Below are 13,616 nucleotides of genomic sequence, written 5' to 3' on the forward strand. Positions count from 1 at the left end.
TATTTTTATAAGAAGAGAACCTTGGGTAGATAACCAGCTCTGACTTTTGCTTGCTTTAGGTAGTACAGAACCTGCTGGTATTTCATGAAATTTCCAGAGTATTGGTGATAGTTTCTTAAGTGGATCCTCAATTTTTCCTACCATGAAAGACTTCTGGGGTGTGGTTCTTGACCATTCCTTGATTTATCAAAGCCACTTTGGTACCCTCTGGGCTACCTTTCATGTGTTTTATGTGGTGGTTTCCTGAAGCCTCATTTCTAAGTTGATGCTAGGTTGGTATTTACATATATTCTGGTATTTCTTCTTAAAAAATCCCAGTTGAATGTACATAGATTTTTTTTTTTTTAAATTACCAGGCACCAAAAAATACATCCCATTTTATCTTTAATTAGCCTAGCCAGCATACCTGATACAATGTAAAGTTTCTGAACAGAGTGTGAATGTGAATGAATTTTTAATTACAAGGTAATGGTAAAAATTAAACCATCTTTTAGTTGTATTAGTTTAAAATAATCATAGGATGGTATAGTAGTTTGAAACGTTCCCCAGCTCCTTTGAACTTTCCTCACAGTGTGATGAGGTGAAGGGTCTCTGTCACCTCCACTTGGTTCTGTGCCTTTCGAGTGCTTGACCAGTAGACTACATGGCAATGGTGCTGTACCATTTTCTGGCCTAGGCATCATGAAACTCCCAGCTTCTCCTTGTCTCTTGGGTTGGCTGCTCTTAAAAACCTGCCACCATGCTGTGAAGAATGGCCAACTGCAGCCATGTGACAGAGGGCATAGAACAGGGACATAAGGAGGGAAGAAGAAAGGGCAAGGAATGTCCTCCCTATGCCTTTCCCCAGGAAGGGTCCTGGAAGCTGCAATTCTCATTGCTTGGCATCAACCTTCAGTTACGCACCTAGCCAACTGTAGACTTGGAAATGTCTTTTTTCCCTTCAGTGACACAAGCTCAGCTGAAATTCCAGCTGTACAGAGCCAGGGGAGAGGAAGCTGGCAGAACAGTGACGGTCTCAGACCCAGTTCTTTTGCAACCTTTTGTTTTCTTGTCTGTCTCATCATCTCCATTTCAAGAAACTTTCTCTTTTTGTTTAAACTTACTCGTGTCTTCCCTGGATTAGGAATCTATTTCACAGACTAGGAACCTTGAATCATGATTTTTGTTTGTTTCTTCTGCCTAGAAATATAAGTTTTTCATATGAACATCTCATCTATTAATTTAGAGAAAAAAACAGGGAAATTTAAAGTAGTAGGAATCAAAATGGAAAAGCTAGGACTGATCATTAGTAGTGGTGCTATGCACCTGAGAATTGTAAAATGTTAAAATAAATGGCGATGCGGTTTTAGATCCTAAAGTAAGAAACTACCACTGTGCTTTGAGGGCAGTGCTGAACCTGCTATTATCTCTGTGTTTTGCTGGTTAGGATTTATGGTAAGGAAAAGGATAAAACCAGACAGGGCAAAAATTGAGTTCTTAACTGCACTAAAATTCTCATGTGTTACATTAATCTTTCATTTGTTTTCTTCTTTTGGTTGCATTAGTTATTCATCAACTCCTGTATTCATTAGGTTAATGCAGAATGATATTTTTAATAGGTAAGATTCATAACACCTGAAGTCATTGGTTAATTCTAACATCACCAAAGGGGGACAGTAGGAAGTACATTTTCCTCTTGCAAAGTGTTCTTGCCCACCCCCACCACAATCCAAATGGGTCTGTTTTCGGCATGAGATCTAACTAGCAGTTTCTGTGGAATGGAAGTATAGAGCTAGTGTAAAAGGACACCCTGGCTGCCTGCAACTGAACCCAGAAAGCGAGGAATAGGATAGGAAGGTGACCTGGTCCGCGCCTGAAACAGGGAAGAGAAGGACCACGGTGGATGAAAGAATCTTACAGCCACGTGCAGTGTCTGGACTGTTTTGGGATCCCGATTCAAATAAATTAGCTGTGTGAAGATTTATGACTGAATCAGGGAAATTTGAGTATTGGATATTAATTAAATACAGAGTGTTAAGGAGTACTTAGCTTTTTAAAATGTGATTGTGTTACAAAAGAATGAAGGAATACATATAGAAACAAATACGGGTGTTTTTACGGATGAAGTGATAACTAATTTGGAATTTGCCTTAAAATTAAAAGGAATGAAACAAAACGAGTGGACTGGTCCTGGTAGAGAAGGGGGATTGTAACACAGGTGAGCCAAGAGCGACTCTGTTATAATAGTGGCATATTGGAGAGGAATTGTGCCAGTCCTTAATAAGCATTTTACAATGTGTCATCTGAGTTTTATTTGAAAATACTTTAATTCAATAATAGAAAAGTAGTCAATGTTTTGTTTCTCAGAGACTTTCTTGCATAAAAGCAAAATCTGAAAATGTAGGCTATCTGGTGACATTTTTGGGGGCAGGGTTTGTTAAGAACACTTGACTTGCATGCTAGAAGGTGATTTTGAAACAAAGGTGCTGGGGTTTATTAGATGTATAGTGGGCTCTTGCTATCTGTGGCACCTATGTTCTGTAAAACCTCGTGAACACTGAATTATTTCATATTGAACTATTATTTCTAGAGGAAATACAGGGTAGGTCTCTGCAAGCCTCTGGCCATCACATTTTCAACACAATGAGTAACATTTTACATTTTGGGCAACTAGTCATGCATAACCTCGTTTCTCATATGTTTCTGTTGAAGGGCACCTTATTTAATATTTGTTATTACTTTATTAATGTTGAGTCCACAGTTCAGGCCAAAGGCCATGACACACCTGAACGGAGCTGATCTCACACACGGGTTTTCTTCGTAAAACCCTTCACAGCCTCTGCTCTCAAGTACAGTCCTTGGGAGCCAGGTTAAACAGTGAGGTCAGCCCCAGTCCCCAACAAAGAAAGAAAGAGAAACCCCGGACAAAAACCCAGGACATGAAATAGGCCTAAGAGGACACCGTTTGGAGGTAGGCACTAAAACGAGGCAGAGTGTCATCTTGTCCAACCTCAGTACAGTGACTGCCTCAGAGTTTTCCCCTCTGTACTTATTTATTCATAAATGACCATGAAGGTGTTACAAATGTTGATTCTGAAATTATAAATCAATTTTATCAAGTAGACAAATTTGCAAACATGGAATTTATGTGTAATAAGGATTATCTTTATACTAGTTTCTAAGAAATTATTTTCTCTGTTTTAACTTGAAGCAACTCTGACTGTATATTTAAAATAAATTTTGCTAGTTAAGAGTAGTTGTAGTATTTTACAAATGGATTGAAGTTATAGTATAATGTGAAAAGTTCAGATGTTTTCTAGAAGTCTGAGATGGATTTGTTTAAGCATCTTTTGCATAATGCAGTAATATGAAACAAAAGGAATATAACATTTTGAACTCTCAATTGATATAGAGGTCTATATATGAGTAACATTTAACAAAAAGATAACTTGATTTTTGTTCAGAATATGTTAGAGTGCTTTCTGTATCTGTAGCATTTTTCTGGACCCTGAGACTCGAACAGCCATGGGAGAGCAAGCCGTAGCTCTTGCTAGAGCCGTGAAGTACTCCTCAGCTGGAACCGTGGAGTTCCTGGTGGATTCCAGGAAGAATTTCTACTTCCTGGAAATGAATACGAGGCTGCAGGTAACACCTCGTCCTATTCCTCTCCACTCCTTGTTTTTGATTTTTGATTTTGAGATGGTGTCTCACTGTGTTGCTGAGGCTGGCCTCAAACTTGTGATCCTTCCACCTTAGCCTCCTGAGTCACTGGGATTACAAGCATGCATTACCATGCCTGGCTTTTTTTTTTTTTTTAAATGTATGTTAAAAATCAGTTCCATAAACTGTTAAATACAGATTTTATGCTTGTGCTGTCTACCAAGAAGGAACAGGTAAGAATCCTGTGAACCTAAAGTCTCGGCCTAGGCTTCTGCTTTGTTCCTTGATGTTAGAAATTCCACTTTGAGACCTGGGGTTGTGGCTCAGTGCAGAGCACTTGCCTAGCAAGGCACTGGGTTCAATTCTCAACTCCACATATAAATAAATAAAATAAGGGTCCATTGCCAACTTAGAAAAAAATATATATATATATACATATATAAAATATGTATATATATATGTATATATACATATATATGTATATATATATGTATATATATGTATATACATATATAAAATATGTATATATATATATAAATATATATATATATACATATATATATATAAAATATATATATATATATAAAAGAAATTCCACTTTGAATTTTTCAGATGAGTTGTGTTTGTCAGGGTTCATATGCTGTTAAGGGGAACTACTCTAGATATTGCAAATAGAAGGGATTAAGTGCTTCCAGAATCTTTGGAAGGAATGGAGGAAGGAAGGGAACCTCAAGTGCACTTCCGGGAATGACAGTCACAATGCCCAGCCAGGCTCCTGCCTGCCCCGTTATGAGGATGAGAAATCCAGGGGCTGCCCCTGCGGCTCTGGATGTCGTTCCTCGGTTCTAGCCAGGATCTCAGGAGGTTGCTGGTGCTGTGACAGGTGACTTTCCTGCCTTCTTCCTTCCTTTTGTTCTTTTATTCAAATTTGAACTACACACATACAGAAAAGTAGATAGAACATAATGTATTGTTGAATAAAGCAAAAATCCACGTGTCTTTAGCCAAGTCTTCTGTACAGAAAAGGCAGCACTTCTTCCCGCTTCTCATTTTCTTCTTTTTCTCAGTTATCCCCCTCCCACCTTCCCTAGCGCGCTCCTATTCTGACTGAATTCTCAACACCTTCTCATGTTGTCGTTCTCCCGCTGAATTTGCATACTTGAGCAGCATGGTTAGTTTTGCCTGTTTCTTTTTTCCTTTCTTTTTTAAGTTTGTATTAATGGGCTTCTATTGTCTACATTCTTTTGTGCCTGACTTCTAACATTATGTTTTTGAGGTTCTTCCAGGTTGTTTCATGTAACTCTTGTATGATATTCCTTTGAAGAAAATACCACTATTTATTTATCTATTCAATTTCTATAGATTTTTGTTTGCTTCTAGTTTTATGGAATTTGTATTTGTTTGCTAAGGCTACCATAACAAATGATAATAAACTGTGGCTTAACATAACAGGAATTGATTCTTTCACATTTTAGGAGGCCAAAGTCTGACATCAAGGTGTCAGCAGACCTGGTTTCTTCTGTGGGGCCCTGAGAAGAGTCTGACCCCTGCCTCTCCCAGCTCCTGGTGGTGACTGACACTCCTTGTGGTCTTTGGTTTGTGATAGCACAGCTCAGTTGTCTTCTGGACTTCTATCTGTGCATCTCTGTGTCCAAAGTTTCCTCCTTCTCTATGGACAGCAGTCATATTGGATTTAGGAGCCACCCCACTCCCGTGTGACCTTACCTTAACTTGATGATATTTGCTAAGACTTGTGTACAAACAGGTCACATTCTCAAGTTCTTGGTGGACATGAATTTTGATGGGACTCTACTCAATCCAATATGCCATTCATAAAACGCCTTGGTCTGCACAGGCAGGCCCCAGACTGGAGGCTGCCTGGGGCTGGGATGGATGGGTGGGGCTAGGCTGCTGGCCAACAGTGGAGACTGGGAAACATCACATTGTGCCTTTTCCACACAGCCCTTTGGGCTGGGGCAGGGAGGGGTGGCTGTGGTGCTCCAGGCAGAAGCCAAGTCCACCTGAGTCGTCTTTTGTTGCTATGGTTGTCCTTCAGAAATCACTGGGCCTGAGAGTTTTTCACAGTTCTGATTCCACCTAACTTCAGCTTTAGGACTTCTTCTGAGCCTGTACTTCTCAGCATCTGTCTGTGCGCTCAGGCCCTTTTCCCAGAGGTGGACTCTTCGTTGTGACTAGACCTCATTGCCTGCTGGCGGTTGCAGGAGGGGTGTTTTGGGTTCTCTCTCTGCCTCGTCTTCGTCCGCCCTGTGACCTTGGATTCTTGAAGTGGGTTTCCTCAGTGGTCCTGTCCTTCTCCCAGTGATAGGGAATCTGAGGTCTGAGCCTGAAAGGGTTTTCTGCCTCTTTCTTGGTGGTTGTCTTTTTCCGTGGTGTGTCTGATTTCATCCTTTTATACTTGATCTGGCTGCATTCAGACATTTGACCTCTGTTTCTGTAAGCACTGTATGATTTCCTAGCCAGGTTGATAATCTTTGTCTTGTATCTGTCTGGACAGTTTGGTCCATAGAAAGTTAAGGCAAACTCTGATTATTCGTGGAATTTAAGTTTCTTTTATCCGTCCATCCATCCATCCATCCATCCATCCATCCATCCATCCATCCATCCATCCTGGGTCTTTTTATGCTTCCCAGGCTGGCCAGGAACTTCTGGGTTCAATTGATCCTCCTGCCTCAACCTCCCAAGTAGTTGAGACTACAGGTGAACCAACCACACCTGTCTTGGTCTATTTGGATTTGAATTTAGAGTCTTTTTTATGTGTTTTATAACTAAGTGTATGTAATGAGATAATTAGCTGGGAAATCATGTTTTTATTAAAGGGTAGATGGCTTCATGAGAATAACACCTTTTTATATGATTCTGAAAGAAATCTGACATGACGAAGCCTTTGTATTTCATTCTACATACAAGAAATACAGATCATTTAATTGAGGTACTCATGGGTATTTAAGGAATTTACAACCAGTGTCTTTTTTTGTGGCAGTTTGTTACCATGGGCTGTGATTTTTTTCTTTTTGGTTTTTGTTTTGTTTTGAGATGAGATCTTGCTATGTTGCCCAGACTGGTCTCAAGTTCCTGGTCAAGTGATCTTCCTGGAACTATAGGCATGCAGCACTGTGTCCAGCTTGTATGGTATTATTATTATTATTTTTGGGGGGATATTTGTTTCTGGCTCATTTATTTTAGCCCATAAATTTGTTCAAGACTGTTCCATGGTCATTTTGGCATAAGAACTAACAGTTGATATTTAAATAATTCTGTGCTGTTGGTCAAAACCATCCAGGTGGTTTTTTTTTTTTTTTTTTTTTTTTTTTTTTTAATCTTGGCTAGCTTGACAGGAAATAAAATCCATAAATATTGCATCATAGCTAATACCATGCTTTGGTTCATGTGTCTCCCATTTAATGTTTCTTTCTTTTCTCTCTTGCATTTATTTGCAGCAACTTTGATCCTGTTAGTTAAATAAATAAATTTTGGCTTAAACTCATCTGTGTGTAGGGGCTATTTCGTGGTGGGGTATTACTGAATGGGACCATAAGCGATGAGTCTTGGACTTCACGGTATTCGGAAAGCCCTTCTTACTACACATGCCAAACATTTCTTTCTGACATTGTTTAAGCAATTGAAATGTTCTTTTAACTGTGAATTTTCTCTTTTAAATTTCTTTACTAACCTTAAATTATAATACATAAGGCACATTCACCAAATTCTTTAGCTCCTAAACTGTATCTTATCTCTAATTACTGTTTCAGTTTGAGCCAAGAAGGCTATAATTTTCTTTGTTCTTTTTTTTTTTTTTTTTTTTTTTAAATCTCAAAATTTCCTGATTGAACTGTCACTTTTTCCAGCTTTGGAACTCGTATGTGCTTTCTGGTAACAGAAATGTGAGGAGTATGTTCATTTTATTAATTTCCTCAAGAGAGAAAGTTGAAATAACAAATGTGTCTCTGTGAAGAAATGTGCCACTGAGAAAGTCACCAAATTTGGCCCATGAACACTCATCCATTTGACTGGGCTTGTTCTCAGTGTGGTCAGAGTTTATGTGGTGGAATTATCTATGCCATCCTCATATATATTTACTTTACTTTTTTAAGCCACTTATTTTCCGTGGCTTAAATATAAAAATTCAAATGCTTTTGCATCGCAGTACAAGTTCCTTTGTGTGGTCCTAAGAGGTTCCTGCCCCTTGCCAGGGCCATCTATCTCTGGGTTAGATGAGGCTCCTTTCTTTTCCCTGAATGTCCCTTTTGGCCTGTCAGGGCCTTTTATCACCTCACTCCCTTTTCTTGGAGTGGTTCTGCCTACTTCTGTGGCAAACGTTCGCCTGTAGGTCCAGCCACACACCCCATGCCCCCGGCTTATCATTTCTCTTACGCATCTCGCCTTCTCTCTCGACATTTGAAAGATAAAGCGATGGAAGAGTACTCTTTTCAAAAGGTGATTTGTTAGTATTATGTATAGTTTATTATGTATAATCTTGCTTAAATTTTAATTCCTTAGTTTATGGAATGGTAATAGTCAGAATTGGTAGTACTTGGTTAAAAAGAATAATCCAGTGTTGTGGAAAATTAGAAAAGTGACTCTCCATTCTGTATTGTTGCTGTTGTTCTTCTGGTGTGAGGTTCTAACCCAGGGCCCTGTACACGCTAAGCACACATTCTACCTCTCAGCTGTACCCCAGCCCTGTGAATTATACCTCTTCTCCCCAGTCCATACTACATTTTTGTCACAGCTGTATATTTTCCTCTGTAGAAATAAACTGTTTTACTTAAGACTCCATCTTCAGGAGTGTGGTATATTTAACTTAAAACATTATCTCCTTCATTTTAATGGCTTTCAGTATCCTGTCGAATAGATGTTCAGTCATATATTTTCACCAGTTCTGTTTTGATTATTTTTCTGGTAGCTTGCTATTGCAAATATTGAAATTACCAGGAATGCTTTACATCTCTGTTTTGCTCATAAGTATGCAGAATAGCCAGGAAAATAGTATGTTCTTTTATAATTTAGTTAAGTATTTTCAAGTTGCATTTTACAGGAGAGCTTGTTTTTTCTCTCCCTGGCCAAAAGTGATCTTTGTCTGTATGATAGTGAAAAATGATATATTGTTTTTAATTTTTATTTCCTTGTCATGAGTGGGGTTTAATTTTTCTTCATAGATTCATTAGTGTTTCCTATTCTGTGATTTGACTATTAGATCCTTTACTCTTTTTCTTATTGAGTTGTGGGTATCCTTTGGTTTATGACAGTACAGTGTTCTGTGAACATTCTCACATTTCTGTAGGACTGGGGCTTTCTGAGCAGAGATCCCTGGCACCTGGATGAAGAGGTAACAACCCTAAAGATAGAGAGCTCTGGAGCCATCTGTTGACAGTCCAGTTTGGTAAATGAACTTGATAAACGCAGGGGGCTTCCTCTCTCTTGCCAGAGGATTTGCTTATATTCCAGAGCAAAGTTTGCATATTCTCTCTGTCTCTGTGTTTCCACAGCGGAGAAAGAAAAGATATGCCAGTAACTCTTACATAAACCCTGTCTTGTGGTACATGCGTCTCTGCGAGTATAAGGTCACCAGGCCTGCACTGTGTTGTCCACAGAGGTCTGGGGTTGTGGGGAATGGTTCTACAGTGCTCTCTGAGCAAATAATTGTTCTGTTCTCTGATCTAGAAACCATTCTTTCCTCTGGCAGGATCAACAAATAAATGCAGATATAAAAGCAGCAGGTAGGATTTGGAGGTATTTCCCCTCACCTGTTACTGTTACCTTTTTGTCTTTGTATATAATTTTTTCTTCATATGCAGAGTGTTTTTATTTGTTCACAGTTGACTTTTTGAATGTATTATATTAGTTCTATTGTTTTGGCATACTTTGGTTTTCCCTACTCCATGGTAAGTCACAGTTTTCTTCTTGGTGTTCATCTAGTTCTTATTTTTCTTTCATGCTGAAGTCTTCTCTTCATTTGGAAGTTATTTTATTAATTTTTAAAAAATGGCTACCTGGTTGTTACAACTGTTATTGCGTAGTCAATCTTTTCATTCTAATTAGAAATGTCTCCTTCATTGCATGCTGTAGTCTCCTGTGTATGTGGATCTGTTCCTTGACTTTCTTCTTTTAATCTTTCTGCTTATTCATGTGCTAGTACCATACTGTTTTAGATATTATCTCTGTATATTATGTATTATAATTTGGTATGCAAGAGAATAGTTCTTTCTCATTACTTTTATTTTTCCATGTTAAAAATTGCCTCATTGGATAGCTTATTTTATTTATATTTAATATAAATTAAAATGATGGAACTGTTTAATGATTAGATAAATACTTGTAATTTTCTACAGATACATTAATTCCTAAAATATGTTCTCAAGAAAAAAAATGATTATGAAAAACACATCTTTGCCCACATTTTTCTTTATATCCTAATTTGAAATAATGTGTTGCTTCCCTTTTTAAAAAATTAATGGAACTGCGTGCATTGGCACATGCCTGTAATCCCAGTGACCTGGGAGGCTGAGGCAGTAGGACTGTAAGTTCAAGGCCAGCCTTGGCAACTTTTTGAGACCCTGACTCAAAATAAAAATAGAAGGAAATTAAAAGGACTAGAATGTAGCTCACCCTACTACTGAGTTCTATCCCCAGTACTTAGATAGATAGATAGATAGATAAATGGACATATTTATATCTAATCCTGTTTCCCCCCCAACTTTTCAATTGTTGCTATTTTTATTATTACTTTGTATCATCATATTTACTTTGTTGTTGGTAGGTATGTCTCTCTCAGGGGTTATACTATGTGTATCTTAACCTGCTTTCATGAACACCATCAGCATCTTACTGTAGCTTCACCATTAGTGATTTCTTTATTTTGATTCATCTTATAGTGAGATTTTTTTTTTTTTAATTGAGAATTTATTTTGTAGAGGTTCTCCTGGGTACCATAGTCTCTGAACTATTAGTTGGGTGATAAGGTCCCCTCCCCCAAGAACATTTCACCTCGTATAAAATTGTAGGGTTTAAAATAAAGCTGAGTTGACATGTTACTGACTTTTGGGACCAATTTCAACCCTTGAGTAAGTTCCAAAATGTAGGAAGAGAAGCAGAGGAGAGATCATTCAGACAGGAAGGTTCTTTGAAGTGATAAGTGGGGGTGGATGGGCAGGAATAGCCAGCACTGCTGAGAGAGGCCAGGGATTTTCCCCTGGTATTCAGAGTGTAGAATTCAGGATTGGAATAATGATAGTGTCACGGTGGATGCATGTCATTAGGCATTTGTCAATATCCATAGAATGTGAACTGTAGACTTTAAAAACGTATTGTTAGTGCTTCATCTGTTGTAGCAGATTGTTACAGTAATACATGATGTTCATAATAGGGGCGGTTGGAGGGGGTTTAAGAAGGAAGGACATGGGAACTCTTACTTTCAACTCATTTTTTCTCAATATAAAACTGCTCTAAAAATAAATTCTATTTATTTTAAAAATTAAATTGTGTTGAAAGATGTTTTCTCTGGGTCTAAAATCTGAGTCAGATTTCACTTGAATCAAATTTTTAGGGCAGTGTAACTTTGAAGCAAAATCCTTGTCTCTTACATTTCTTCACTTCTTTTTTAAAAAATATTTTTATGAGTTGCTGATGAACCTTCATTTGTTTGTATGTGGTGCTGAGAATCAAATCCAGTGCCTCGCAGGTGCTGTGCTAGGTGAGCGATCTGCCACTGAGCCCCAGCCACCTCCCTGCATTTCTTCACTTCTTTCTTTTCTCTTTTCTTCCTTCTCTCCAAGATTCAGATGTTATATAATTTTGTGTGACTATTTCAGTATACATCTTTAAGTTTTCTTTGCATTTCTAATATTTCCGTGTTTATCTACCATAGAATTGGGCATGTGTAGGTTCATGATTATTATTCATGAATTTTGTCTTATAAAGGTTTTAATTTTTTAGTCCTCTGATATCATGTTGCATGTTGGCCTTTCCGTTTTTATTTACCTGATCCTTCATTTTAAAGGATTCTTTCTCATGTCTTTTGTTTTCTGAATTTATAACCAGTTTTTAAAACACCCAACCTGACCCTTTTTATTATGTAAAAATGTCCTCATTCTATACTTAGTTTTATCATTTTTATTTATGTTTTAAAATTAATGTTTTCCTTTTTCTTCTATTTGTTGCTCAAATTAAGTTGCTATTTTTGTTTCCCATTGATAACTTGGAAATTTTGTTCTTTAAAATTTCATTTAAGTTCATCACCCTATTCAGACAAGCATTGTATTTATAAGACTGTACAACCAGTTCCCTGACTTGCCAATACTAAAGATTTGAGAGCTAATCTCATACTTCCAAGTTACTTTTGACTTTTCCTTTGTACGTACTTGTTTCTAAAGTTCTTTTTTAGTTCCTGCCTATATATCTTGACAGTTACATCTTTCATTATTTGCTATATCTTCTTCATCTTCCCTGATTTTGAGATTTCTGCTCTAGTTTGTTTGTTTAGGACCTTCTTCCTGAACCTTCTTCAGCTGGAATATGTGGACTGTGTGTTCTGAAATGTCATATCCTCAAACATGTTTCTTTAGGCCTGAAGGGGCATGGTTATTTGGATTGAGTTTGGGATTCTTGAGTTTCAGTTCTAGTCTTTCAGTAGTTTGTGAATTCCACTGTGTTCTAGTTTCAGATATTAAAGTTTGATGTAATTCTGATTTCTTTTCCATTGTGGGTAATGAGTTCTTGCTGTCTAGAAGCTGGCCTAGTTTTCTTTTAGTCACTGGAATTTATTGATTCCCCATCCCCCACACCAGGTTTTATCTAGGTGTGTTTTTATATCCATCACCCTAACTTTTATTCCAGGTCCACTTTCAGTGTGCCGATTTGTTTCTTCATTCTTGGGAAAATTTGTATTATTTTATTATTTTCCTCTGTCTATTCATTTTTTCCCTTCTGTCTCTAACCTGTTACTACAGATTAGATATACTGGATAAACCCTCAAAGGCTTGTAATTTTTCTCATGACTACTGTCATTTTTGAATTTCTGTTCTGTTTCTTGTTATTATTTCTTTATATTGATCTTCTAGGCTCTGAGCTCATGTTCTGTCGGGGACCATCCTCTTGATTAAGTTGTACAGTTGGGAAATCATATTATTTTGTTTTAGAAAGTCCAGTTGTGCGTGTGTGCATGCATCTGTGTGTGTATGCATGTGCATTGCTACTCTTGAAGTTTTTTTTTTTTTTTTTTTAACTTGTTTTGTTTTTTGGTACTGGATATTGAACTCAGGGGCACATTACCACTACATCCCCAGCCCTTTTTGCCTTTTATTTTGAAACAGGGTCTCACTAAGATGCTCAGGCTGGCCTCGAACTGATGATCCTCCTTCCTCAGCCTCCTGAGTAGCTGGGATTACAGGTGTGTGCCACAGTGGGCTATTGTTGGCATTATTATTAATAAAGCCTGTCAGTAGTCATTTGAAAGATTTGCAAATTGAGTCATAATAACTTCATATTCTTTTGTTAGTTAACTGTAAAATTACTGTTGCAAATGAATAAACATATGCAAAATATTAACCACTTTGAAAGATTTCCTTTTCATAGGGCATGTGTGTTAAGTGTATGGGGGGTGGGAATGGAGATGGAAATCTTTCTTCTAAAAATGAAATGGGGCTTGGGTTATGGCTTAGTGGTAGAGGACTTGCCTTGCTTGTGTGAGGCACAGGGTTTCATTCTCAGCACTACATATAAATAAATCAAAGATCTATTGACAGCATATGTGTGTGTGTGTGTATGTGTGTGGTGTATAAAATAAATGAAAATGAAACCGGTAGATAAAAGTGTTTGTTACATTGATAAGCTAGCTCTGCTTATGTGTTTGGATAAGATTAATATTAGGATCCTGAATACACCTTTCAAATTCTTGTTGTGTGTATATGTGTGCAATTATTAATTTCCAAATGTTAGGTTATTTTTAGATTTTAGTTTAG

At 37.5% G+C, this 13,616-nt stretch overlaps 1 protein-coding gene across 5 annotated transcripts in view; it reads left to right on the forward strand.

Annotated features, from left to right (window-relative positions):
* The window catches only part of PCCA (propionyl-CoA carboxylase subunit alpha), a 369,734-nt gene that overhangs the window by 163,598 nt on the left and 192,520 nt on the right, over nt 1-13,616 (forward strand). For all 5 annotated transcript variants that reach the window (XM_079138616.1, XM_079138618.1, XM_079138619.1 and 2 more), the window contains one exon: nt 3,474-3,624. In XM_079138616.1, the coding sequence (XP_078994742.1) occupies nt 3,474-3,624 (151 nt within the window). The remainder of the gene's footprint in view (nt 1-3,473; nt 3,625-13,616) is intronic.

Source organism: Sciurus vulgaris (genome assembly GCF_902686455.1).
Source record: "Sciurus vulgaris genome assembly, chromosome: 4".
NCBI classification, from domain to species: domain Eukaryota; kingdom Metazoa; phylum Chordata; class Mammalia; order Rodentia; family Sciuridae; genus Sciurus; species Sciurus vulgaris.